General features: G+C 38.3%; 2 protein-coding genes across 9 annotated transcripts in view; both read left to right on the forward strand.

Moving 5' to 3' along the window:
• Nucleotides 1-24,838, forward strand: part of rfx7a (regulatory factor X7a) — a 40,639-nt gene extending 15,801 nt beyond the window's left edge. The window contains exons 2-9 of one of the 2 annotated variants that reach the window (XM_073812635.1): nt 2,070-2,103; nt 10,487-10,572; nt 10,671-10,793; nt 13,785-13,901; nt 15,335-15,419; nt 15,569-15,776; nt 16,213-16,511; nt 18,337-24,838. In XM_073812635.1, coding sequence (XP_073668736.1) covers nt 2,070-2,103; nt 10,487-10,572; nt 10,671-10,793; nt 13,785-13,901; nt 15,335-15,419; nt 15,569-15,776; nt 16,213-16,511; nt 18,337-21,795 — 4,411 coding nt within the window. In that variant the 3' untranslated portion in view covers nt 21,796-24,838. Of the gene's footprint in view, nt 1-2,069; nt 2,184-10,486; nt 10,573-10,670; nt 10,794-13,784; nt 13,902-15,334; nt 15,420-15,568; nt 15,777-16,212; nt 16,512-18,336 lie in introns of those variants that run through there. The other variant, XM_073812636.1, reaches the window with a different exon arrangement.
• A 605-nt stretch (nt 24,839-25,443) lies between these two features.
• The window catches only part of fhod1 (formin homology 2 domain containing 1), a 54,233-nt gene continuing 53,387 nt past the window's right edge, over nt 25,444-26,289 (forward strand). For all 7 annotated transcript variants that reach the window (XM_065267817.2, XM_065267823.2, XM_065267818.2 and 4 more), the window contains exon 1: nt 25,444-25,829. In XM_065267817.2, the coding sequence (XP_065123889.1) occupies nt 25,665-25,829 (165 nt within the window). In that variant the 5' untranslated portion in view covers nt 25,444-25,664. The remainder of the gene's footprint in view (nt 25,830-26,289) is intronic.

Below are 26,289 nucleotides of genomic sequence, written 5' to 3' on the forward strand. Positions count from 1 at the left end.
AGACGACGTCAAACCAAAATGCGTCTTAAAACACTGTTTGCACTTAAGGCTGGTAATCTATATTTTTGTGTTCACACATAGCGCTTACCAGTAAATTACTGGTAATCTTACAACCACTCTTTTTGGTTAATTTACTGGAAAAGGTCAAAGGTCGGAGACTGTTACACTTTCTCCAATGATTCAGACACAGAGGTTCCCATATTCTCATAAATATGCAGATAATCTTTGTACTTCCAGTCTTGTAGAAGAACTGCAAGTTATTCTTATTTTAATATCAACATTTTACAGAAGCATCTGTATTTTTTTCGACATTAATGTTAGACTAAATGCTTGACTCATTCTTTGTGATCAGATATTATTATGCAGCAGAATTATGCATCTGACAGGTTGCCAACTATTTCAAATTGGATCCATTAATAATTAAAACACATTTAGACGATTGTTATTTTGGCAAGAACAACCTTGATGTAACCTTTCTGGTTGGATGATGTCCAAATATATGCTGTTTGGTATGCTTTTTTTCAGTAAAAAACTTGGTATCTGTGTATCAGGTAGACAGTGTTAAACTTGGTGTTGGTATTAACATGTTCAGCTTATTATGTAAGTCCAGTGTCTGCTTGAAAATGCCTAAAACAGACATGTTGTCTCCAGGGGAAGTGACACAAGTCTGTCCATGACAATGAATGTGCAGTCCCTTATCGTTCTCAAGACTACCTAGAGATAGATTAATGAGAGCTACCTGGCTTGAAGTCACATGGGACCAAACCTGGAATTTGCCTAGTAACAGTTCATTAGTTCCTTCTCCTCTCATTACAAACATGCAACTTACTCTCTAAGAACACACATGCTGTTCGGTTGTGGACTGAGCCATAAGGCTAAAAGGTTTTATATTGGATTAAGAAGTCCCGATCTTGGAGCAAACGTTGCGTGATTGGACATCTTGTAATCGAAAGCCACTGGATGTGGCGTATCATTGGTGATCAGTAAATTGAAGATCAGGGTTGGACAGTAGAGTTGGCCTGGGGCCCACAGTAAGAAAGATTTGGCCCCTACTACCTTGCATTGCACACTTTGGTCTTGTATGTCTTTATGTCTTGCCAGCCTGAATGTATTTAATATCAAAATTGTCTTAAGCTTCTTAGCTTAAATGTGTTGTCCCTATACTAACACACCTCCTGTGTTATTATTCATTGTGCCGTCCACCACGGTCCTGCAACATTATTTCAGAAATGTCTTGTCTGCAGTGTTCATTTATCACAAAATAGAGTAACACGAGTAACCAACTCATTTAAATTTCAGTAATTGTACTTAATAAAAAAAATAGTTTGTTACATGCTCATTACCACTTAAAGAAGTGGAATTACAGTAACGGAATTACTTTGTAACGCGTTACTCCCGTCACTGTTTTTAACACAACTTGTGTTGGCCCTTTCATTTATTTTAACATGAAGTAACGCCTTAAATGGCATGACACACAAAATGTGTAAAAAATGAACACATCATTTTTTGCAGTGTAGGAGAGCACGTCATGCGCTAGTGTCTGATCAATCGGGGGGAAAAAGCTTGTGCATGGTTTCTTGAGAGAGAAATCTCTGATGGTAATATTTTTGTGTATTTTCCATAATCTTTGTGTGAATAGGGCATTGTATAATGCACAAATTGTCATTTAACGGAGCAAATCAAAATTTATTTATTTTGTTTCAAATTATTCTTCAGTCACCACAAGGAAACACATTGCCCTGAGCTCAAATTTGACCTTCTCTACTCTTATATACTTGAATATAGACTCCATACTGGTTTATACTAGTCTCTTAAACATTCTGATTGGTGGAAATATTTATAGGTCTTCTATGCAACGGAACATTAATGCAAGATACCTTTTTTTTGTGTATGAGCACATGCGTTCCTGAGGATATATTTGTCTGAGCCGCACAGGGCTTGTGGGTTAGAGAATGGAAAGATGCTTTGAATGCCACTGATTTATTAATAATTGTCTGCTTTATAAATGTTTCTCAAGTTACCCTTGTAACATACTAACATACCTTTTCTTTCTCCTGTCTTTTTTGCAGCAAATCTGTACAATCAAAAGTGGACTGCATTTTGGTGAGTACCGCACATCAGAGAAAGATGTTGTTGATTTACAGAAAATGGTCTGATCAGAATTGTACACAGGAATACAAGAGGTTTGTAAAAATGCACCATACAGTACCAAATTGTATTTGCTGGAATATTGTGTTTGTTATTGTGTTTGCCATTGTGAGATGGACGGATCGGTTTGTTTGTAAAATCTGTTAAATGAGGATATCATACACTGCCTATGTCTTCTCATGTGGGCAGACATCTGCATAAACCCTTCTGTGTAGGAGGCCAAAAGTAACACTTGCCAAATGCAGTCAACATTTACTTTGGCCAGTTGGTCTGCATTTCTTTTTAGGATCTGCAACAATGCATGCTTCACATTGCATTGTAGAATTGATAGCCTATATTTTTTCCCAGATAGTTTTTTTTTAAGATTTCTGTCACACATCTTTCAGGTAGTCTAATGTATTATTTTTAAAATGTCAGAACTTTAAATCAGCAGGACATTCTCGACGTTATGACCCATGTGATTTACCAAAACAAACATTTTCACGCTTTTGGTTTTGACTGCATCATTAATTATAATACATTATAATTAAACTGCACAAAATTCAAAGCAAGAAAATATGAAAGTAAGCATGTAATTATTCATTAAAAGTGACGTACCTTACATTGTTTGTTTATACGGAGGATTAATTGGAGGTCATTGTGTGGAAGTCTTATGAGAACTCATTGCTGAACCACGGCCCATAGGAGAGCAGGAGCAGACAAATAGGATTAAATTAAGACAATAGCAATTCCATTGTCGGGCCAAAAGCAATTTCACTGTGACTTCTGGGGCTTGAGCGTGCCTCGTCGGTACTTCCTCAGGGCCAGGAGCCAGGGGAAGTTGGAAAAGTTCAAAGCCATCACAGTACAAAGCCATTACAAAGCACAAAGGACTGAGCAGTGCCAATTTCAGTTCTGCTCCTGCTGGTCAGGAGTAGTGGTGGCAATATGCAATGGTAGAACCATAGGCCTTTTTAACAACAATTGGAAACTGCATCAGATCACTCACTAATCAGTAATTTGAGTTTATACACTGCCTGGTGCCCTGTGTTATTTAAATGTGCTTGCAGATCACCATACAGACAAATTAGTAAAATCTATAGGTATCATCACAAGGAATCATAAACTACCATGGTAATTAGTGATGCGCGGGTCATCTCATAACCTGCCGCCTCCGCGGGTAGCCTGTGGGTTGGGGGCTAAAGATATTGTCACTTTTTGGCTGAAATAAAGCCTTTACAAATACCTAGTTTGTCGCGGGTGCATAAAAATAGATACAGTTGTGGGGGGCAGGTTGGGGCGGGCCAAATATTTCATGAAAGCGGGACCTGTGGGTTTGAAATCCCCGACCCGCGCATCACTAATGGTAATGTTAATTTATTAATGTATGCTTGTTCTTTGTTAATTCATGTTTGTTCATAATAAATTAACTAATATAAATTTATACAACAATGTTTTCAATGTAGAAATTAACATTCAATTTGTTAATTAAGTTCAATAAATGTTGTAGAAGTATTGCATTGTTCTAATGGTTCTGTTAAACTAATGAAAATGATCAGTATTTCTGAATAATTATTATATAATGTAATCATTAATAATAATGTAATGTATCACTTTTAACCTCCTAATATTAGTCCATATTTACATATTTTAAAGCTGCAGTTTGTAACTCTGGCCTCTCGCCATCATTGATTGAAATATAAAATTGTAATGTTCTACTACGCTACTCTGCGCAAATGAATCTGATGTCTATAATCACCACATCAGAGCAGATCTGTCAATATACATCCACATGGCACAAGTACATCCTAGTACATCTAGTATCCTAGTACATCCACATCCAAAAGCAACCGATCTAAACCCATATTAGTTATCTACTTTCACCCATCCGCCCGGCAGATGTGCCACCTGTGGTAAACACTGAAGTGAATGTGATGCAGCGGCCAGCTTCTCTTCTTTGCTTACGGATATGATGTCATGATTCGTCAAGACGAATTACATTTTTCAAGCTTTTTTTCTGGGAAAGACGACCCAACTGCTCAAATTTACAGAGATTCTCCGAAATGTGTGCGGCACTTTATTCACTTTAGACCAGAGTCATGTTAGAGTTTTCTGGTTTCGTCACAAGCTCTTTTTAAAACTTTTAAATATTGTGTTAAATATTCACAAAACCCATAGGCAGGGACTGGTTGAAAGGACTGGTTCCTGGGTTATGGCCAGTGATTCAAAGGAAGTTCACATCAGGAGAAGAAGCCCTGCAGTCATTAAATGTGTTGGGCTGTGTGAGGAAAAATGAAGTGACATGGGTCTGTTAATGGCCCCTGACACAAAATACTCTTAAGATTTAGCCAGTGTGTTGCGTCTGCTGCTCAACTCCTCCCCCCCATCTCCGCATCCCTCCTTTGACCTCTGCAGGATGTTGCCAACTTTCGCTGAGTCTTGCATCAGACTCCTCATGAAACTTGTATTCCATGGTGTATCCCACAAAGCATTGCAGTTTAACACCTATTACCATACATTTACCTTGCGATAAGCATGACAGTCTAGAGTCTGTTTTTCCTTTTTTTATTATTATTTTCACACACAGATACACAGATCGAATTATAGAATGTCATGTTTTACATTTCATCTTGGTGTTAATTAGAGATGCACCAATATATCAGCCAATAATCTGTATTCATCAATATTTTAAAAACAGCAGATAGCCATGGCCGATATATCCTGTCAATCAAAAGAGAACAAGAGAAGTCGTGTGCTGTTCAAAAACACAACCAAAGATTAAAAAATCGTGTTTTATGGCTTGCCGTATGCAACAAATTGTTTTTCAATTTTTTTAAGCAGGTTTACATAATACATACTAAAGTTTGTACAATAATTAAATTATTATGTCCACGCGAATGTAGGATTGCAAAATTAGTCTCAGATACCTGAATCCTGGCTCAAGACTAATAAATAAGTGACTTTAATAAAAGCTGTTATTATTCAGGCTTCTATCTAAGAATCTAAAGTCATCTCTATGCATTGTGTATGTTTTATTGTGTTTAGCAAAAAAAGTGTAGTCTTGTTAATGTTTTATATGTGTGAGGGCTTGCACATGCTTGTTTGTCCACCCACATATCTAATGCCCTATTAAATCAGGTTGTCCACTTGGCTCCGTGATGTCTGCATTCTGGAGCCATTTTTACTTACCTTTCCTACAGTGTTAAAGTTAACGGTGGTCAGTGGCTGATAACTTTAGCCATATGTAAGGCCATCTTTACCTTAGCAACTAAAGAGACAAATAGACAAGACAGGAAGACACAACTATTCTTAGAATTTGATGAAAAGGGGAGGGCGGAGAACTGGCGAATGAGTGATGGATACATCACTGGTGAGGAGATGTCTGGGTGACGAGAGTATTTCAGTTCAGCAGTTCCTCACGCGGGACCTATTACTGTGTATATTGTTTACGTTGATATTGTTTACTATCTTTGCTCACTTTACATGGCCTCTACACCAAAAGGTTAATTTGGGCATATGTAGTCGGTTTGGTGATGTGAACATCTCTATTTCCATTGGTTCCACAGACAATGAAAACAAAGGCTTGTTTTTTGCTTGTTTAACCGGCTGCTCAGATCACTGGGGGATTAGGTATTCTTCGGATTATTTTTACCTTGGATTGACTTCCTGTTTGGGGTTATGCTGTACAATCCTATTGAAGTGTGTTTAATTCGGACAGCCTTTCTGCCTTGGAATGATGCCTCCAAAGGTAGCATTTTAGAGATTTTGAACGCAGCCAGTGCATTATGAAGTGACCTGTTAAGTGTATGTCCGTCAGTGTGCTAGAATGTAAGTAAAGATGGGGAGCAGTGCCTGAAGAAACTTGTGTCTGCTCCTCTCTACTCGGGCAGAATTTAAATCAGGTCTGCCCCACCCAAACATCTTTCACATTCTCTTTGAAGAGCTATTCATCGATCGGTCTCTTATAACACTAGCACTCAACAGCTTACTTCAGCTTAATCACTATATTAGAGTCAGAAATATCTGAAGATCAGATCTTCATTTCACGTGTATGTCTGTCTGCCTTTATGAGTGTGTTTTGGAAAAGGGACAAAATTTGGATTTGTTTACTACTCTGTTTGTGGATAATATTATTAGTAGATAAATTTAGCTGGTTGGGTTATATAACACCAGTGCTTTCAAACATCTGTGATGCCCATCTTTCTGTCTGCATGTCATCCAGTTATCAAGGGCATCTTGTCACCCCCTATTTTCATCAGGAATAAGATTTATTTACTACATGACTCAATTTTCAACAATAAGTGGACAGCTTTTTATTCGCTTGGCTGTTCATTTATAAGACTGCTGCATTTTGGGGGCCTAGAAAGGCAGACTTTTGAAAATGGGTTTCAAAATTGACATTTTTGAAAACATTATTTTATCGTCTCTATGTAAAGTACAAAAAAAACGTGTATTACGTGTTCAGACATTGTGTCACATTGCCAACTACTGACCTGGGCTGTCTTTGCAGCTTGAGTTTAAATATTTACAGTCCTGTTCAAAATAATAGCAGTACAATGTGACTAACCAGAATAATCAAGGTTTTTAGTATATTTTTTATTGCTACGTGGCAAACAAGTTACCAGTAGGTTCAGTAGATTCTCAGAAAACAAACAAGACCCAGCATTCATGATATGCACGCTCTTAAGGCTGTGCAATTGGGCAATTAGTTGAATTAGTTGAAAGGGGTGTGTTCAAAAAAATAGCAGTGTGGCATTCAATCACTGAGGTCATTAATTTTGTGAAGAAACAGATGTGAATCAGGTGGCCCCTATTTAAGGATGAAGCCAACACTTGTTGAACATGCATTTGAAAGCTGAGGGAAATGGGTCGTTCAAGACATTGTTCAGAAGAACAGCGTACTTTGATAAAAAAGTTGATTGGAGAGGGGAAAACCTATAAAGAGGTGCAAAAAATGATAGGCTGTTCAGCTAAAATGATCTCCAATGCCTTAAAATGGAGAGCAAAACCAGAGAGACGTGGAAGAAAACGGAAGACAACCATCAAAATGGATAGAAGAATAACAAGGGCAAAGGCTCAGCCAATGATCACCTCCAGGATGATCAAAGACAGTCTGGAGTTACCTGTAAGTACTGTGACAATTAGAAGACGTCTGTGTGAAGCTAATCTATTTTCAAGAATCCCCGCAAAGTCCCTCTGTTAAAAAAAAGGCATGTGCAGAAGAGGTTACAATTTGCCAAAGAACACATCAACTGGCCTTAAGAGAAATGGAGGAACATTTTGTGGACTTATGAGAGTAAAATTGTTCTTTTTGGGTCCAAGGGCCACAGGCAGTTTGTGAGACGACCCCCAAACTCTGAATTCAAGCCACAGTACACAGTGAAGCATGGAGCATGATATGGGCATGTTTCTCCTACTATGGTGTTGGGCCTATTTATCGCATACCAGGGATCATGGATCAGTTTGCATATGTTAAAATACTTGAAGAGGTCATGTTGCCCTATGCTGAAGAGGACATGCCCTTGAAATGGTTGTTTCAACAAGACAATGACCCAAAACACACTAGTAAACGGGCAAAGTCTTGGTTCCAAACCAACAAAATTAATGTTATGGAGTGGCCAGCCCAATCTCCAGACCTTAATCCAATTGAGAACTTGTGGGGTGATATCAAAAATGCTGTTTCTGAAGCAAAACCAAGAAATGTGAATGAATTGTTAAAGAATCATGGAGTGGAATAACAGCTGAGAGGTGCCACAAGTTGGTTGACTCCATGCCACACAGATGTCAAGCAGTTTTAAAAAACTGTGGTCATACAACTAAATATTAGTTTAGTGATTCACAGGATTGCTAAATCCCAGAAAAAAAAAATGTTTGTACAAAATAGTTTTGAGTTTGTACAGTCAAAGGTAGACACTGCTATTTTTTTGAACACACCCCTTTCAACTAATTGCCCAATTGCACAGCCTTAAGAGCGTGCATATCATGAATGCTGGGTCTTGTTTGTTTTCTGAGAATCTACTGAACCTACTGGTAACTTGTTTGCCACGTAGCAATAAAAATATACTAAAAACCTTGATTATTCTGGTTAGTCACATTGTACTGCTATTATTTTGAACAAGACTGTATATATATATATATATTACTCCTATGCTATCTTTGTTTATTCCGTTGCAACCGGAAATGCATATGAGGACATGCGACACAGATTTTTTCGACCTGACATGAGGGGTCTAGCAGACCAATCACAATGCTTAGGGTCTGCCTATGAAAGCGTTGTTACATTTTTTGGGGAGGTGCGCATCGAGCTACGTAGAGCAATGCTCAGACTAAGCATAAAGTGCATATAAAAAGCCTGCATATCGCTGTTAAAATTGCAGGTTTTTGTGATATAAAAAAATTAAACCAAGATAAATCAGGTTAGAACCTGTTTCACCTTTAGTGTAAAATTGCAACATATATATACACAATATATATATTAAGTGAATAACAATAGGCAATCATTTACAGGAAGAAAAGAAAAATCAAGTACAATAACCTGATTGCATAAGTGTGCACACCATTTTATAATAGGGATTGTGACAGTGTTCAGAATCAACCAGTTACATTCAGACTTAAGTTAAATATTAGTACATCAATTGAAAAATGACTAATTATCTGTAATAAAGTATGAACGGTCCTGACATCAGTTTGGTAACACCTAACTGAAAAAGCCATGGGTCGCAGAGAGCTTTTTCAGCAGGTACAGGATCTCATTTAGGGATGCTAATCAATTAATCGCGATTAATCGTTAGCAGAATAAAAGTTTTTGTTTACATCACATATGTGTGTAAACTGTGTATAATAAATATTTATATATATATAAATATGAACACATTCATGTATAATTTTAAGAAAAAAAAATGTATATATTAAGTATTTATATTTATATATAATATAAATTATACATAAATATACAAATGTATATACACATGTAAACATTTCTAAAACATATACATGCATGTGTGTACATTTATTTATACAAAGTTATTATACACAGTTCACACACATATATGATGTAAACAAAAACTTTCATTCTGCTAACGATTAATCGTGATTAATCGTTAAGCATCCCTAATCTCATTGTTGAAAAACATTAACAGATGGTTAGAAAAAATTTTCAAGACATTGTTATATACCATGAAAAACTTTAAAGACAGTAATCAACAAGTTAAGAAAATATGGCACAACATTGACATTATCAAGACCAGGAGATAACTGGTAAAGGGAGGCTGCTAAGAGGCCTACAGCAACATTAAAAGAATTGCAACAATATCTGGCAAGTACTGGTTGCTTCCTACATGTGACCGTAATCTACTGAATTCTTTATGTTTGGGCTATCAGCCTTTTTAAACCAAAAAAACATCCAAGCCCATCTAAAGTATCTCCCAAAACTATGTGAAACAATGTATTATAGTCTGGTAAGACCAAAGTTGAGCTTTGGCCGTGATACCAAAAGATATGTTTGATGCAAAAAAACACACCACATCACCAAAAGAACACCGTGCCCACAGTAATGCATAAAGGGTGGCAGCATCATGCTTTGTAGCTACTTTTCTTCAGGAACTGGTGCTTTAATCAGAGTGAATGAAGTAATTAATAGCTACAAATACCAGTCAATTTTGGCCTAAAACCGTAAGGCTTCTGCCGAAACACTTAAGATAAAGAAGAATTTCACCATTCAGCATGGCAACAACACGAAGCACACCTCCAATCAACAAAGGAATGGCTTCACCAAAACAAGATCAAGGTTTGGAATGGCCCAGCCAGAGTCCAGACCTAAATCCCATCGAAAATCAATGGAGTGATCTGAATTGAGTTAGAATACCTTTGGCAAAATATTGCAAAGTCAAGATGTGTAAAACTGATTGACACTTACTCATTAAGATGGCATGCTGTGATGATAATCTAAAGGTGCTTCAACTAAGTATTAGTTTAGGAGTGTGCACATTTATGCAACCTAATTTTTTCTTGGCATTTTTTCACCCCAAAATGATTCTTATTGTTATTCACTTTAATATAGAGGTTGGAATTTTGGAATGGTGAAACAGGTTCCAATAACTCAACTTTACAAAACTTGCAAAACTGCTGTGTAGACTTTTTATATGCACTGTAGCCTAGCATAGCTGTGGTACATTGTTGGCGTGTAAACGTATCCAAAACCTCTACACTCTTAATCTTTATGTCCATGAGCAAGGACATAGAGTACCTGTTTGTCCAAACAGTGAAATCACTATTTGAGGTGCAGGTATAATATAAGCTCATAATGACGATAATTTTTAAAGAGGTGAATATTTAACACTGTTTTCTTTGTCTGTTTCAGCAAGATGTGGAGAAGCTTACAGACATTGAAAAACTCTACCTCTATCTCAGGCTGCCTTCTGGGGCCAGTAGTGGAAATGATAAAATGTTAGTATAATGTGTATTTGACTATTTTCTCTTATACTTGCATACGTTTCAATTATTTGAATTTGTGGTATATTAATGAACAGTTATTCTCCTCTCAGTGAGCAGAGCTCTGTATCATCCAGTCGTGCCCAGCAGATGCATGCATTTAGCTGGATTCGTAACCATCTTGAGGAACATCCTGAAACCTCGCTGCCTAAACAGGAAGTCTACGATGAGTACAAGTAAGTCAGGAATCCTGTGGTATCACGGACTTTGCTTTAAAACCCAACAAGCTTACAGAGATCCCATCCTCAAGAGAGTAAACATGATGTTGCACTAAATCATTATTCTGAATTCTAAATGTGCAATTCTATCTTAAAGGGACAATCCACTATTTTTGAAAATATGCTAATTTTCCAGCTCACCTTGAGTTAAACATTTGAGTTTTACCATTTTGGAATCCATTCAGCTGATCTCCAGGTCTGGCGGTACCACTTTAAGCATACACTCTAAAAAAGTTGTGCTAAATAGCACTAAAAGCTCGTAATCATAGGGGAACCATTTTTAGTGCTATATAGCACCTATGAAGAACCATCCAGGGGTGATATAGCACCACTATAGCACCATATATGGTTCTATATAGCACAATGTGGTTCGACGTAGGTGCTTTATAGCACTTAAAATGGTTCCCCTAGCCAGTCTACCACTTTTAATGCTATTTAGCACCATTTGTTTTTAGAGTGTTGCTTAGCACAATTCATTGAATCTTATAAGACCATTAGCATCGTGCAAAAAAGTGCCCAAAGAGTTTCAATATTTATCCTATTTAAAACTTGACTCTTCTTTAGTTGAGTACCAAGACTGAAGGAAAATGAAAAGTTGCGATTTTCTGGGCTGATATAGCTAGGAACTATACTCTCATTCTGGCGTAATAATCAAGGACTTGGCTTGGCTGCAGCAGGGGATGTGACATTATGCAGCACCCGAAAATAGTCCCCATGGTAACTTTCAATAGCTGGGGACTATTTTCGGGCACTCCATAATAACATCGCCTGCTGCACCCATGGTATTTCAAAAAGTGTGTCCCTTTAAGTAGGAGCCTTTTAGCTCACAAAAAAATTAGGTGTTCCACCGCAGTCTTTCCCACCAGAAAACTGGCAGACTGGTCATAGTCTTTATATTATTATTATCAAGGCTTGGTTTGAGGGGGGGGGGAGGCGGGGGATGGTATCCCCTTTTTAAGAAAAATTACAAAAAGCATCCCTTCTGTCAACCCACCATCCCCCATACAATTCCAATTAAATTTGTGTATAATGTTTAAGGACAGGTTCGGTATTTTACACTTAAAGCCCTGTTTTCAGATTGTTTATGATGAAATAGAACGGTTTTGACTGAAATTTGGACATATTTGGCCCGATTTCTGTTGTATCAGCCCCCACCTCTACAATTGCTGTATAGGTGCACTGCAACAATTCTTCCTAAAATGCATTAAACTTTTGTTTACAAAGACGTGAAACTCACCCAGTGGTCAGGGGTGTTCACTGATATGCTCACACAAAAATCTCTGCAAAAGATACTTTCGAACAGGTGTTTTAGCATTCGTTGTAAACTTGTGGACCTATTTTTCCAAACGCCTCACACCCGTATATTCTTCCGTTGAGAGCTTGAATAATAGACACTCCAGCCCAGTTGGTGGCGATAATCCGTCTTTGCCAATTGTAAGAATACAAACAAAGTTCCCGGCGCGGAGTAATACCGTACCTCACAGCACATCTAATACATGTCAATGGAGTTGGACAAAAACTACGATAAAACCTGTTGGAAAGCATCTTTTGCAGCGATTTTTGTGTGAGCATATCAGTGAACACCCCTGACCACACGGTGAGTTTCACGTCTTTGTTAACGAAAGTTTAAAGCATTTTAGGAAGGATTGTTCCAGTGCACCTATACAGCCATTGTAGAGGTGGGAAGATGAAACAACAAACACCCAAAAATTCTAGGGCCAGCCTCATATGTCTAAATTTCAGTCAAAACCGTTCTATTTCATCATAAACAATCTGAAAACAGGGCTTTAAGTGTAAAATACCGAACTTGTCTTTTAAAGGTACATTTACAAATAAATGTACATGTTACTATGGACATGTTCTGTTAAAAGCACAATATATACGATTTTCACATTAAAATGCCCAAAAACTACTAGCACAGTGTTATATATTTTGTTCACATGTGTATTTGATTATCCCAGGTTTTCAACAATGTTTGAATTCAGTAAATTCACAGTTTAAAAAGCGTTCTGCCCCTGTTCATAGACCCCTAACGACATTGTAAGTGAAGACTACAACTGCGCTCTTTTATAGGGTCATCATGCGGATGTTTTTGTTTGTTTTGTTTGAGTAATTTTTGATGCCAATCTAACGTTTGAGCCTCATGTTCTGAACACTGTTAAAATTTTATTCTTCCATCTTAAAAATATTGCCAGATTGCGTCCAATGCTGTCGTTTACTATTGCTAAGAGATTGATAAACACTTTTGTGTTTTCCTGAATTGATAACTGTAATGCCTTGTTAGCTGGCATGTCAAAAGCTTCCTTAAATAGAATGCAGGTTTTGCAAACTCCGGCTGCCAGAATCCTTACTAGAACTAGTATACGAGACCATTTTATTCTCGTTTTGGAGTCTTTGTATTGCCTTCCCATTAGGTTTAGGGTGGACTTCAAAATTTTGTTGCTTACTTACAAGGCATTACATGGGTTGACTTGGCACCTCAAAAATTGACTGAGCTTTTAATTCCACATATTCCAAAATGTGATCTTTGTTCTTTTAAAACTGGTCACCCATCTCGTTTAAGATTGATGGGAGACATGGCTTTTTCTTCATTAGCTCCAAAACTTTGGAATTTTTTACCGATTCTTTACTCGGCTTTAAATCTTAATTTTTTTAAGGTTAGCTTTTGATAAATTTTTTTGTCTCTTTCATTTTAATCTTTTTGTGTGCTGTATCTTTGTTGTTTTAATTGTTTCTGTACAGCGCTTTTAGATGTACATTTAAAAGCATTATAGAAAATAAAGCTTATAATTTTTTTATTATTATAGCAACCTTTAGTGCCAAAAATTACATAATGTGCCTTTAAGCAAATCATGTCCACGTACCACTTGATTTGTTGTGATGTTTCTGTTTTGTGATTATTGTTCTTGAAAAGGTCATTGATTTCTTGTCTATGTGTGTGTTTCTCAGGAGTTACTGTGATAGTTTGGGGTATCACGCTCTCAGTGCTGCCGACTTTGGAAAGATCATGAAGAATGTTTTTCCCAACATGAAGGCGCGTCGACTTGGCATGCGAGGCAAATCCAAATATCCTTTGGTGGAACATTTTGTAACAGTTTCAGCCCCCTATCTCAGCACCCCAAAACGGACACACATGCGCACCCTCCTGTCCCTGAACTCTGCGTCCCAAAACATCTGTTGCTGTATTTCATGTCACAGCTAAATTTAGATCAGAAATTGAATAAAACTTCAGAGACCTTTGAGCACAGAGTTTTGCTATATAGAAAACCTATTTAGCATGAGCTGCCAAATGCTTGGTCTTCAAAATACATTCCTCAACATTCACATTCATTTCTGTGCCATATTATCTTACACTGACAAGCATTTTCAACTTAGATTTATCCTACATAGGTAAACATGGCTATATGATAACCAATGCTAAAGAGACAATAAATACTTTCTATTTCTAGGAAATAAAATAAAAAGTATAAAGATAAATCGGTGTACCAATCACCAAAGTTTATCTTACCGTTTTGTTGGTAGAGAGTATAAAAGTGGGGAAGCAAACTTATTCTTAGCTTTGAGTCATTGCCAGAAATGTTGTAATGGTGCTTGTGGTTATTTTGTATTAGGTAACAGCAGGGTTATTTGTGCATGTGAAATATAAATTTAATTTTTGAGTTGTGCCTCCAAAATTAACCATGCTTGTTGTTGATGGTTGACGCTGCAAGAGATTTAAAGAGATTCAGTCCTTAAAGGTTTCTAATGCCCATAAAAACAACACCCTTCATGCCAGTAGAAGAGCACTTGTATATTCTCTAATGCAAGAAAAATAACTAGAGATTTTTGGTTAGTGATTGCTTAATTATACTATAATAAAGTCATACTAGTCATGTTTGGTATAATTATATTATGGTGGCGGGATACATCATTGAACATAATTTGGCATATATGTCATCTTCCATTATGACTGGTATAAGGTTATAGACGGTTTCAGCAGTAACAACATAAACAAGCGGCTGTCGCGGTCCGCACGTAACTTCCGGTAAACTCCGCTAAGAATACATAACAACAAAGTTCTTTAAACGTAGTTTATTTATATAACAAGCAAAAAACAACACATAGATTACCTAGGAAACCAAAACATTTGTTATTTTCGACGAGGCATTTGTTCAAGAGATCAGTTTATCAACTAGTCAGACCATTAAAAAAACGAAACCGGAAGTAAGGTTCGGATCCAGACGTGTATCACGTGCATCCGATGAAACGGTCTATAGGCTCCAGCGGTATATATTCTGTAAATCTGCATACTGTTTTTATGCCCACAATTATATGTATTTAATAATTGATTTTGTAAAAATCTGCTAGGGCTGGTTTGATGCTATATTTTAAACCTACTAAACTTACAAACATTAAAATATTAACAGTATCCTATATGCTCCACACTGATTTGTGATTTAATAGCTTTTGCTGATGTGTGACTGGACAAATTGTGATGCATTTCCTTAACTCCTGTGCACATATTGCTATAGTGGACTTAGGAAGAAGGCTTTTGTGCACATGCCTTCTCTACCAATCCTAGATCTTCACAAATCAGGGGATGGGGTAAGTTTGTACTTTCTAACTTTTTTTGTATTTTTTTTCTCTGTTATTGTAACTTTTTATAATTTCATCACATTGTTCTGCTGAAGAATCTGCTCATTGCTTCAATGTAATGTGTCAAAATCTAATGCGCATTAACTCTTTTCATTCAGTGTGAGGTGTTTGAGACGACTGGCCTTATGTCCAGTGCAGAAGATGAGGTGCGTCTGGCTGCGTGTGGTTTGGTGTGCGAGTGGGCACAGAAAGTGCTAAGTCGGCAGTTTGACAGTGTTGAGGATCTGGCTCGGTATCTTTTGAACAGTCACTACATTGGAACAAAGTCTGTTGCAGCACTTACTGTAATGACAGGTTCACCATCAGGTACAATAAACTTCTATCTGCCACACAATTTCATTCATCTATCCACACTTGGAAATATCTCCACCTTGTGGCCAATCTGAGATTTATTGAAGAGCTCAGATGCAAAACACTCTGACATCTGACACCCGTCTGACATGTTTTCTTATGAATAAGCATTTTTATCAGATTCTGCCAACAAACATGGTATTTCTGAATGGCCTGAGGCCAGTATTAAGTGGATTGAAACAAAAGTATATGATGAACGACGGTATAATACGTGCCGAAAGTACTCTTCCAATACCGTTAGCATATTTTTGATGGAGGTAGCGTTAAGCGGCTTTTTCATCTGAGCTCCTCAATTGCATGCACATCTTTTAGAAAAATTTGTATTTATGTAACATCATAATTTTTCTACAACTTACTATTTATTGATTTATATTCCTTGTGTTTTTCCCAGGAGCAAAGATGTCCATGCACTCAGCATTTGCTCCCACAGCTGATTTACACTCATTCCAGCCTCAGGTTAAAACCCTGGTCTCACCTTCTGTAGATGCCAAGCAGCAGCTACAGAGGAAGATACAGAAGAAGCAGCAAGAACAAAAGCTGCACTCTCCACTCCCTGGTGAAGCCCAGGTCAGGAGAGCAGATGGGGGCACAACTCCTGGTGCAGGGACACGCATACCCTGTGGAAGTCCTGCTCTTTTGTCACCTCAGCCTATCGGGATTGTGGTAGCAGCAGTTTCTAGCCCCATCACAGTAAGAGAAGATACTTTTTTTTTTATTGTCTGCCTAAATTAAGTGTAATCTTAATATGCTAGCTAATCAAGAAAAATAATGTTTGTGATTGCATGGGGTAATATAAATTACTACATTTTATATTACTAAAACTAGTGATGCAACAATCATGATTTGATTGCCAGTTTTGGATCATAAATGGGTCAATACAGATTTGTTTTTTTAAGCAACAGACATGAAAGAATAAAAAAGTACAAGATGTTTTATTTGCATCTTAACAGGTCAGATTGGCATTAAAAAAAAAATATAACCACTGTAAACAAAGTGATTGTGCACACTTACAAACACTTCTTCAACAAATATTATTCTGAGATGGGATGAAAAGTAGGAAGGAATGCACCGAAATGAAAATTCTTGGCCGAAACCGAAAAAGAGGAAACCAAGACCAAAAAACCGAAACACCGAAATAAATTATTATGCCAATTATTAGTACAAATGCATTTATGGCTATCACTGTGTGCTAACTTTACTAGGGGTGTGTGACGGATCACAAATCTCACGGTCGGATCACATTACAGTTTTTGAGGCACGGTTTGGATTATTTTTCAGATCAGCAAAAAGGGGATGGGGAAAATCTAATAACAAATAAAGAAATTGCAAACATTTATTAAAAAAAAAAAGTTGCACATTTATAAGGGCTAACATTAGCATTAGTTACAGAAATCGAATTAAATGAGTCATAACACTGTCTTTATTGTATAAATTAAATATATTATTATTTTTAGAGCTACAGAAGTGATTTTCTCTTTGTCTTGGGTTGTTTGATTAACATTTATGACACAGACTTAAGTAGGTTAATTGAGGTTACTGTCTCTTTAAGACCAAATAAGCAGAGACTGGTTTCTGACTGTAATCTATACATACACTTAACTTAAGACATAAACAAATGTTTTTATTAGAAAAATAATACTGTGGAGATAATTTTGTTTATATGTGTCCTGTCAATAATAGAAAGATTTTATGTTCGCTTGTTTGCATGTCACTCGTGTGTGCACTATTGAGGGCACTTAAAAGCATGCACACACGGAGACCGAGGGCGAATCCCAAACAGCGCAGCATAAAAATGTTACGTTGTTTTTCATTGCTTTATTCGGCAAATGTATGTTAATGGACTACAGTATGAGACACATTTGCGCGACTCTCTCTTAACTTTGCACATCATGAGTTCTGATGTTTGAAGGGCATACTGTGATTATCACATCTGGACCGGACACATTCAACCGCATGTGCCTCTGTGCGTACAGACAACTGCTCACTTTAGCGCCTTTTTGCGGTTAAATACATCCACATTGCATGCATGTTGCTTCAGACGAGCACGTGCAGGTCGCGGTTTCTGTTTGCGTCATCACAACATTTCGGCCGTATTGTTTGGGTGATAAATGTCTTTCGGAAAATTTTCGGTGTCCGAATATTCGGTACATCCCTAATGAAAAGAAAAGCCATTTAAACTTTTCTCGAACACATTAATTCATTTACATTTTTGCATTTGGCAGACGCTTTTATCCAAACCGACTTACGGTGCATTACACGGTATACATTTTTATCACCATGTGTGCTCTCGGGTTTGAACCCATGACTTTTTTGGCCAGTTAACGCAGTGCTCTACCATATAGCATTCATATACCAGCTTCGTGTCTGAAACACAGATCAGCCAACTTTTAGTTGCCAATTGCAGGTTAAGGTGCAAAATCATCTCTGTTCCGATTTATGGTCAGTCAATCTGTGCATCTCTAACTAGGACTTAATCTCTGAATAATGCTTATATATTTTTTTGCATCTTCTATAGGTTCAAAGGAGTGGGCATTTAATGTCTCCCAGCCCTGTTCCTGTGCCATCTGCAGACAACAAAGTTCTTCCTGTAAACTTTCAGGTGGTTACCCAGTCACTGCAACCTGTTAAGCAGTGCCCCAGGACTCCTCAGAATGTCCCAGCTAGTCCAGTAAGCGACCGGTTAGCTCGTCACCGGTACCCCCAAATCCTACCCAAACCATCTGCCTCTAGTGGCATAACTTTGCGCTCACCAACCCTACTCTTCACTAACAGCCCCATCAAGACTGTAATGTCAACTCCCCACGTTAGTTCAATGAACGTGGTCAAGATGACCACCATATCTCTCGGGTCAAGTGGCAATGGGACCCGCACATCAGCAGATACCCCTACCAGCAACAAAGTCAGGCCTGCATCCGCTGGAGTCGCCAGCCTCAGTGATGATCCGCAACCAGTCACACGTGTTCGCAGTGGATCTATAGCTGCAATGCCATCTGTTTTGGCAAGGCCAGGGCGATCAACTACGACATCCATCATCGACACCAAGATAAATACTGAAGCCATAATTAGGAGTGGTCAAGCTCAGGGTGGCACAAGTACCCTAGCAACTGCTCAGCAAGCCAGTGGGGGTGTACAACGGTCAGAAATGTTCAAACCCCGGGCAGCTAGCGTACCCACTCCTCTTGAGAAGGGCTGTCCGGGATTGGATGCTCTAACAGGGACCAAATGCAATGAAAGGACACTCCCTAGTGTCAATATTCAGGCTGCTGGCAGCAATAATAACCCCAACACTAATGAAAGCACTTTTTACCGAAACGCAGTCAAAATCACAAGCAACGATCGGTCAGTCAGCTGTAATGCATCGGTGATGTCCCAAGGGAATGTGGTGTTGACGTCCAAGAGCCCTCAAAAGAGACCTGGCTTATGCACTGATTTAGGCCCGATGCCTGTTAAAAAAGCCCACATCTCTCAACTACCAGCTGGTGGGCCCGATGGACCTAAGCCAGATATGACAATAAAGCAGATCCCAAGATTAAGTACTCCAATGAGGCCAGAAAGTGCACCTATCACATCCATAAGCAAAGCTGCTACAGCTCTGGTTAGAAGTACTGGCTTTCAGACGGTTCGCAGATCACAAAACATCGCCCAGGGCAGATGGGAAGGATCCTCCTCGGTAATGAATTATAGAGTTCCTGTCACCTCTACAACAAGCATCTCCTGTAAGGATACTCCAGGTGGGAATACCATGTTTCAGACAGTTAGCAGGCCTCGGAGCATTTCTCAAGGGAGATGGGAAGGATCTTCATCAGGTATGGAAGGTAAAGATGTGGTCACCCGTACTGTCAGTGCTCCAGGTCAAGCTTTGCTACAACAAGTAACAAAAAACTCCCAAGATTTGCTTTTAGACCAGTCTGACTCTCCTGCAGTATGCGAACTAAAAAGTGTGTATTGGGATGAGCCACAAGGTGCCACTCAACAACATAAAAATATTTTTGGCCCACAAATATTGTTGGATCAAAAGCGAATGTCCACTCCAGTGATGGAAGCCCTTCCGGGGGTTACTCAAGCCTCTCCTCCCAACCAACATGCTCAGATGAGCGAATATGGTACCCAATCCAATGTTGGCTTCTTCCCCTTTAATGATGATGATATGACACAGGACAGCATCGTAGAGGAGCTTGTACAAATGGAAGAGCAGATGAAAATTAATAGTAGCATGCAAAATTTCACCAACTGTATGGATATTTCACTGCAAACCCAACAACAAACCATGCAGAGTACCATGATATCCACCCTCCAGACTAACGCTCTGTACTACAGCTCAGCTCATAGCAGTAGCACTCCAATTCATACCCCTACCCCAACTTCGGAGATGATGGGAAGCAGCCAGGGATTGATGCATGAAAGCCCCAGCTCACGTCTTGCCCCTACCACACCAGTTGACAGTGCTCTTGGGAGTAGTCGACAAACTCCTATCAGTACGCCACACTCAAACTGCAGCAATAGCATCCCACCCAGCCCTGTGGAATGCAGGAATCCTTTTGCATTTACTCCTATTAACTCCAGCATCACTGGATACCATGATGGAAGTACTGTCTCTTCAAGTCCTGTCAAACCCATGCAAAGACCCATGGCCACACATCCAGATAAAGCTAAACTGGAGTGGATGAACAGTGGGTACAGTAACAGTGGTGTGAGCTCCAATAATTGTATTAGCATTTTGCCTAGCTACCAAGATCTGGTAGATGACCACTTTAGGAAGCCTCACGCCTTTGCCATACCAGGCCAGTCTTGCCAGTCCCAAACCAGACATCACGAAACTCATATCAGCCGCTTAACACCCATATCGCCTATCCAACAGCAAGTGGCAAGCATGGCCAACCTCAATAAGCAAGAGGGATTTGCCGTCCCAGCCCCCCTTGATAACAAGGCCGGCACTTCATCCTCAGGGTCTGGAACTTTCCGTTGTCGCAGCGTAAGTCCGGCAGTCAGGCAGCGCAACTTAAGTGGGACCCAAGCTTTCAATGTCCCACGTTCTGTGGTTTCTCCTTTTAATTCTCCTGTGACACCAGAAGTGCTTAACATCTTTAACAACAACAACAACGAAACAACGCATGAAAGCATCAGCAGCATGGCACAGAGAAGTCAATCTGTTCCTGTAACTGTTATGATGCAGTCTGAGGTTTTACCCATGCAAGCAGGCAACCAGCAGAGTAATACCAAAAACATCACCAACGTCCTCATCGGCAAAATGGATGGCGATGGAGATGACTCGTTACGTGGCCTCGGAATCAACAACATGCCCTCCAACTACACTGCCCGCATGAATCTCACCCAGATTCTGGAGACCACCACAGTGCCCGGCTTCCCTGGCGGTGCCAGCCACCAAGCTCTGATCTCACCTTGTTCATCAGCCTTTGAGTCTCAGAAGCCTGGTTACCTCATGAAAAATGCCAGGGAGGAGCCTGTGAGGTTCTCTGCAGAGGAAAGCCAAGCACAATCAGCATCGGTGGAGCACCAGCTTCCACATCGGGAGCACTTAGGCAGGCGGCAGCTCCTCGGGTCGGATCAGCAGAGTCGGGGCATGCTGCTGCCTCTACAGCAAAACCTCCGACAACGTGAGCACCAGCAGACCTTGGATTTAGACAGAACTGTTAAAGATCTTTTAAACGAGGAAGCATTGAATGCTGGCTCACAGCTTGTGGGCCAAGGTTCAGAGCTCAGTGTTGTGGGTACAGAGTTTCCCAGTGATATGCGACTAACCTCTGAGCTCTCCGGTAGTATAAATGACTTAAATAATTTAGATACAAACCTTCTTTTTGACCCCAGTCAACCGCAAGGACAATACGAAGACTCGACACTGGAAGAACTGAAGAATGACCCGCTTTTTCAACAGATTTGTAGCGAGACTGTGAATTCTGCTGGCTTTGACTGGTTGGAAAGCAAAGACCAGGCAACAGTGGAAATGTTGGGGTAATATTTTTTTTGTTTTGTATTGTTTTAAATATTTAAGTGTTTTTCTATGTATTTGTTATTGAAAGGTCATTGTATGTGTGTATGTAATTACCTTGATGTGCAGCACCTACTACAGTAAACCTTTAAACACAGGTCCAGACTAAAGTGCCAGGCTGAACAGAAATTATCACTCTTTTATAAAATGCTGGTTCTTGGCAAAACTGGGAACTATTTTGTGCATTTAGTAACACAACTTTATTATGATCCTTTAAACATTTTAGTCAAAGGTCATTGTATCAGAATTTATTCATTTTTAACCCTTTAAAAGAATACAAGAGTGTATTTTACCACACCAGCTGTATGGGGTGCTGTACGACACCCCATGCTTTCTCACTCTGTAAACATAAAGTCGGTGCTTCCATGTGCAGAAAACCTTATAAGTGATGGATTTGAACATATTACTGTAACGTGTATTGTGTTTCAGCAGATAACACATTTGCAAATTGTCTGACCCATCCAGGAATAAGGGAAGATCCCATCAGATAAAGATCACATTCAGGCTTGTTATTGGCATTTTAAATACAAGCAGTTTACCTGCAACAATTATTTGGAAAGTTTGCACTAATTGGGCATAAATGTGCCACGTTTGATTTCATAATGTGAACAAAGAAGCAATTATATTTGCAGCTTTGTTCTTACATAACCACTACACCAATTAGGAAGTATGCATCTGTTTGCACAAAATCTTTTTTAAGTTATGTTTGGTAGCTGTTCAGATTTGCTTAAAATGAATAATCGAGTGCACTTTTGGTATTTAATATTCTATGTGCTAATATTTAACAAAAAGCTAAAAAAATACTGACCCATGTCGAAACTGTATATTACAGTGCATTTCCCTAAGCTGCATCTCAGGATGTCCCAGAAAAGTCAGTTATATCCCACAGAACATCCGGAATTTAATACAATCGTTTAAAAATAATGTTTTTGCACTAGCAGGCACCTTTAAATTCCATTTGCAAGCTAAATACGACTAAGGAAGTAAATTGACCAAGTGCTCTCATTTTAAATGGAAGTATTTGAAGCAAAAATTAGGGGTTACAGAAACTGATGAAACCAAAATGCCAAAGTGAATTATTGTCGTTGAAAGGAATATATTTGAAATATATTGAATGAAGGCTCTGTCAAAACAAAACAAACAAAAAATAATTTTGATAACTATGCATTTACGTGGCCAAGTATTGTATTGACCCCCTCCCAATTGATGCTTATATTTATTTAACAATTCGCAGAAATTAGATTGTTATTTTCAGATTTATTGAAGTATGTATGGTTTCATTTTCTAACTAGTGTTTGGATAATTGTAAGAATGTTTCTCTATTAGACAGTTTTCTACTTGAGCTCTTCATTAAGGAATTTTTAAAGAGTAAAAGTTAAAGAGCCTTTAATAACCAAATGAATCACTTAAAAACAAAACAAAGAAAATAAAATGTCCTAATTGCATTGCTCATACATGACAGTCCTCTTAATCTAAACTTGAAATAATTGCCATTACTGTATCATGCTGTACTTTGAGTATTTGATAAGTGAAATGCTTACCAAACATCAGAGCAACCCTTCGTTATACTTCGTTGCTTAGTGTGATAGTTTTTGAAGTTGATCTTAGCCTTACATCCTTACCAAAGACAAGCTTTGTAATTATTAATAAAAATGTAGGAGCAATTGTACTGTTTAGTATCACTACTTTTAAATTCAAAGACTTACCCCAACATGAAATGCTTTAAAAATGGCATTACTGGCCAGGTCAAATGGGGCCAAGATTGGTGAAGTTTTAGGGAATAATTGTGTCTTTTGGAAAGCATACAACCACTGTAGCACTTGAATTAAATTCTGAATTTTTCTTTACATGTCAGACCTTTGTAGCAGGGCCATTCTAGGGGAGTTATTTAAGCAGACTATTAAAGTTCAGTTTGTTTTGCTGTTTTTTGTAAATAAGCTTTATTTTCAAGATAAAAATGAACTGATATTCATATTTATATGATATTTATCAATGGTCCCTAACAAATTTGTTTTTTTTGTTTGTTTTTAATTATGAGTCAATAAATAGTTTAATTATCTAGGCATCTCTTGTATAGACATAGCTTGTGAGTCATTTAGTATAGCCTTTTTTGTTTCTCTTTAATTCTTTGACTTACAGATGTTTTTCAAGCATTCACCTTTTTTGGAAAAGTGTGTACTTGTGTGTGAAATAGCATGGGTTTTTCAATACGTGTTGTGGTTTTATATTACTAGATTGCATATCTTTTGTGATGGACATGGATCTAACAGTAAACACTGGAAATGTAACAACAACGGAAAACTCACAAAGCTCTAGAGATTCATATTATTGCACTAATTTCTCTTAAGAACAAACATATTGGGATCTTAAGTGAAACACATGTAACCCTTGTATAGGTTACCTTTAGTAACTTCTAGTAACACTAGTCAAAATGTGTCTGTTACGTCATGTTCTTATGTTCAGATCTCAGCGCAAAGCAGACGGCATATAAAAGAGTGAAAGCAATTAAACTGTTTAAATTAAAAATATTTAAAGAATCAAATTATTAAAACATCATAAATGTGCATTTGTTTAGCATTATTGTACATAGTTGTCACCACTCATTAGAGTAAAATAAGTATTTCTGTCCAGTAGAAAGAAATTCACTAGGTGTATAATAACTCATTTATTGTAACACGTCTTCAAAATATTTCTGGTTTCTTAAAAAATATGTGAATATTGTTTTTTTTTTTTTTTTAAATAAGCACTACTGTTGGTTTTAGTAAAGAGACAGACCAGAAATGAGACTGTGCTATTCTCTGACCTGGTAGAGTTGAGCTTTACCCTTGTCTTTTTTCTACCGTTCTGATCTCTTATGTTGGAATTGTATATGTACAGAATTTTTATGGTAGTTTGGTAAATTTGTTATTACATTTCAGCAAAACGTCATTCTTTTGTATTGAAAGTGCTTACTGACATTGAATTTTTTTAAAGGTGGTTTTAAAAACCAATAAACTTTTTTGTAAAGCATTACAAACTTTTGTTCGCTCTGTTTGTATAAAGTAGTAGACAAAACCGTATCCAATATAAATCAAACAAGAATGTAGGCCTACCTTTTGTGCACGCTTTCAAGTTTCAAAAGCGTGTTTACATGCAAAGTAAAAGTAGTTTGCCTCTCTGTTTTGCATGAAATTGAAGAAGATTTACGAAGACTACTTAATCTGAACAGTAGGTGGAGCCCTAACACACAGTTTAATTCTGTAGTGTCCCCTTAGATGATTCATTTTACATACACACACAACCGTGTCGTTTTTAACATAAACTCACGAGCGATGTTGTCAAGACAGCAACGCTGACTATAATAATATTTGATGTCATGTATCTGGTTTTAAAATATTTCAATCGGTTTCCATAATTGTGTAGAGTGACATCATGATGCTGGTGAGCTCATATGATAAATTCATGTATTTCCAAGCTCGTGACTCATTGAAGTTCATGGGCGTGTTCGACTTCATTCTGCACTGCGCAGAACGATTAGCATTTGACATCACAGTATCGCGAGGGCGATTCGAAATCTCTTCTCTCGTGGCACTGTGATGCCATCCTCCGCTCACTCTGCGCAGTGCTGCATGAACTCGAACCACCTCATATGTTCCACGCGGATCGGCGCGCCGTTTTCTACATATCCTACATGACGTCAATGCTCTATAATTTGACTAAGGCACCAGTTCAATTCAGTGTTGTTGACAGCGGCGAATGGCGAGCAACTTTCTGTCGTAGATGACTTGTAAGAAACAGAAGCCTGCTGCGGAAAGCAAGTTCAACTTTTAGACTGTGTAACCACGGACGGATACACGATGGCTGTGATAACGTGCCGAGTGCAGTACCTGGAGGATTCAGACCCGTTTGTGTGCTCGAACTTCCCCGAGCCCCGCAGACCTCCTCAGTATGACTTCAACGAGCATCAGTCGCTGCAGGAGCAAGTCGCCGGAGTTCACAAACTGCTCGCGGCGCCGCTGAAGGTGAGGGTTTGAATCTCATTCACCTCAGTCAGGTGTTTTACCTGTACGACATGTCCTTTTAACAACCTTAAGTTTATCCAAAGTTGTCTTGCGTACTTTGGAGCTAAACGTGTTCTTAAAAAATATATTTCGTTTGGGAACTGTTAAATATAGGCTACTGTAACAGTGGGAGGAATGTTAATGTGAAGTAAATATCAGCATACAATGTGCTAAATCTTGTAGAAAAATGAGTGACTGTGTTATTTACTAGCTTTTATCTGAACGAGTTTTTCGTTACGTCCCATTATACAAAGCATTACATTGTTTTGCCATTTAAATAGCTCCCAGAGTCGTGCGGAGGCACGCAGTATAAAGAAACTGAATGGCCAGTGTCAAGCCCACATGTCCTAAACCCGTGGATCTCAATCTTTTTTACGTCGTCCAAAACGTTATTTAAAGATCCCCACCTACACTTTTTACA

This window comes from Paramisgurnus dabryanus, chromosome 2, assembly GCF_030506205.2.
Source record: "Paramisgurnus dabryanus chromosome 2, PD_genome_1.1, whole genome shotgun sequence".
Taxonomy (NCBI): domain Eukaryota; kingdom Metazoa; phylum Chordata; class Actinopteri; order Cypriniformes; family Cobitidae; genus Paramisgurnus; species Paramisgurnus dabryanus.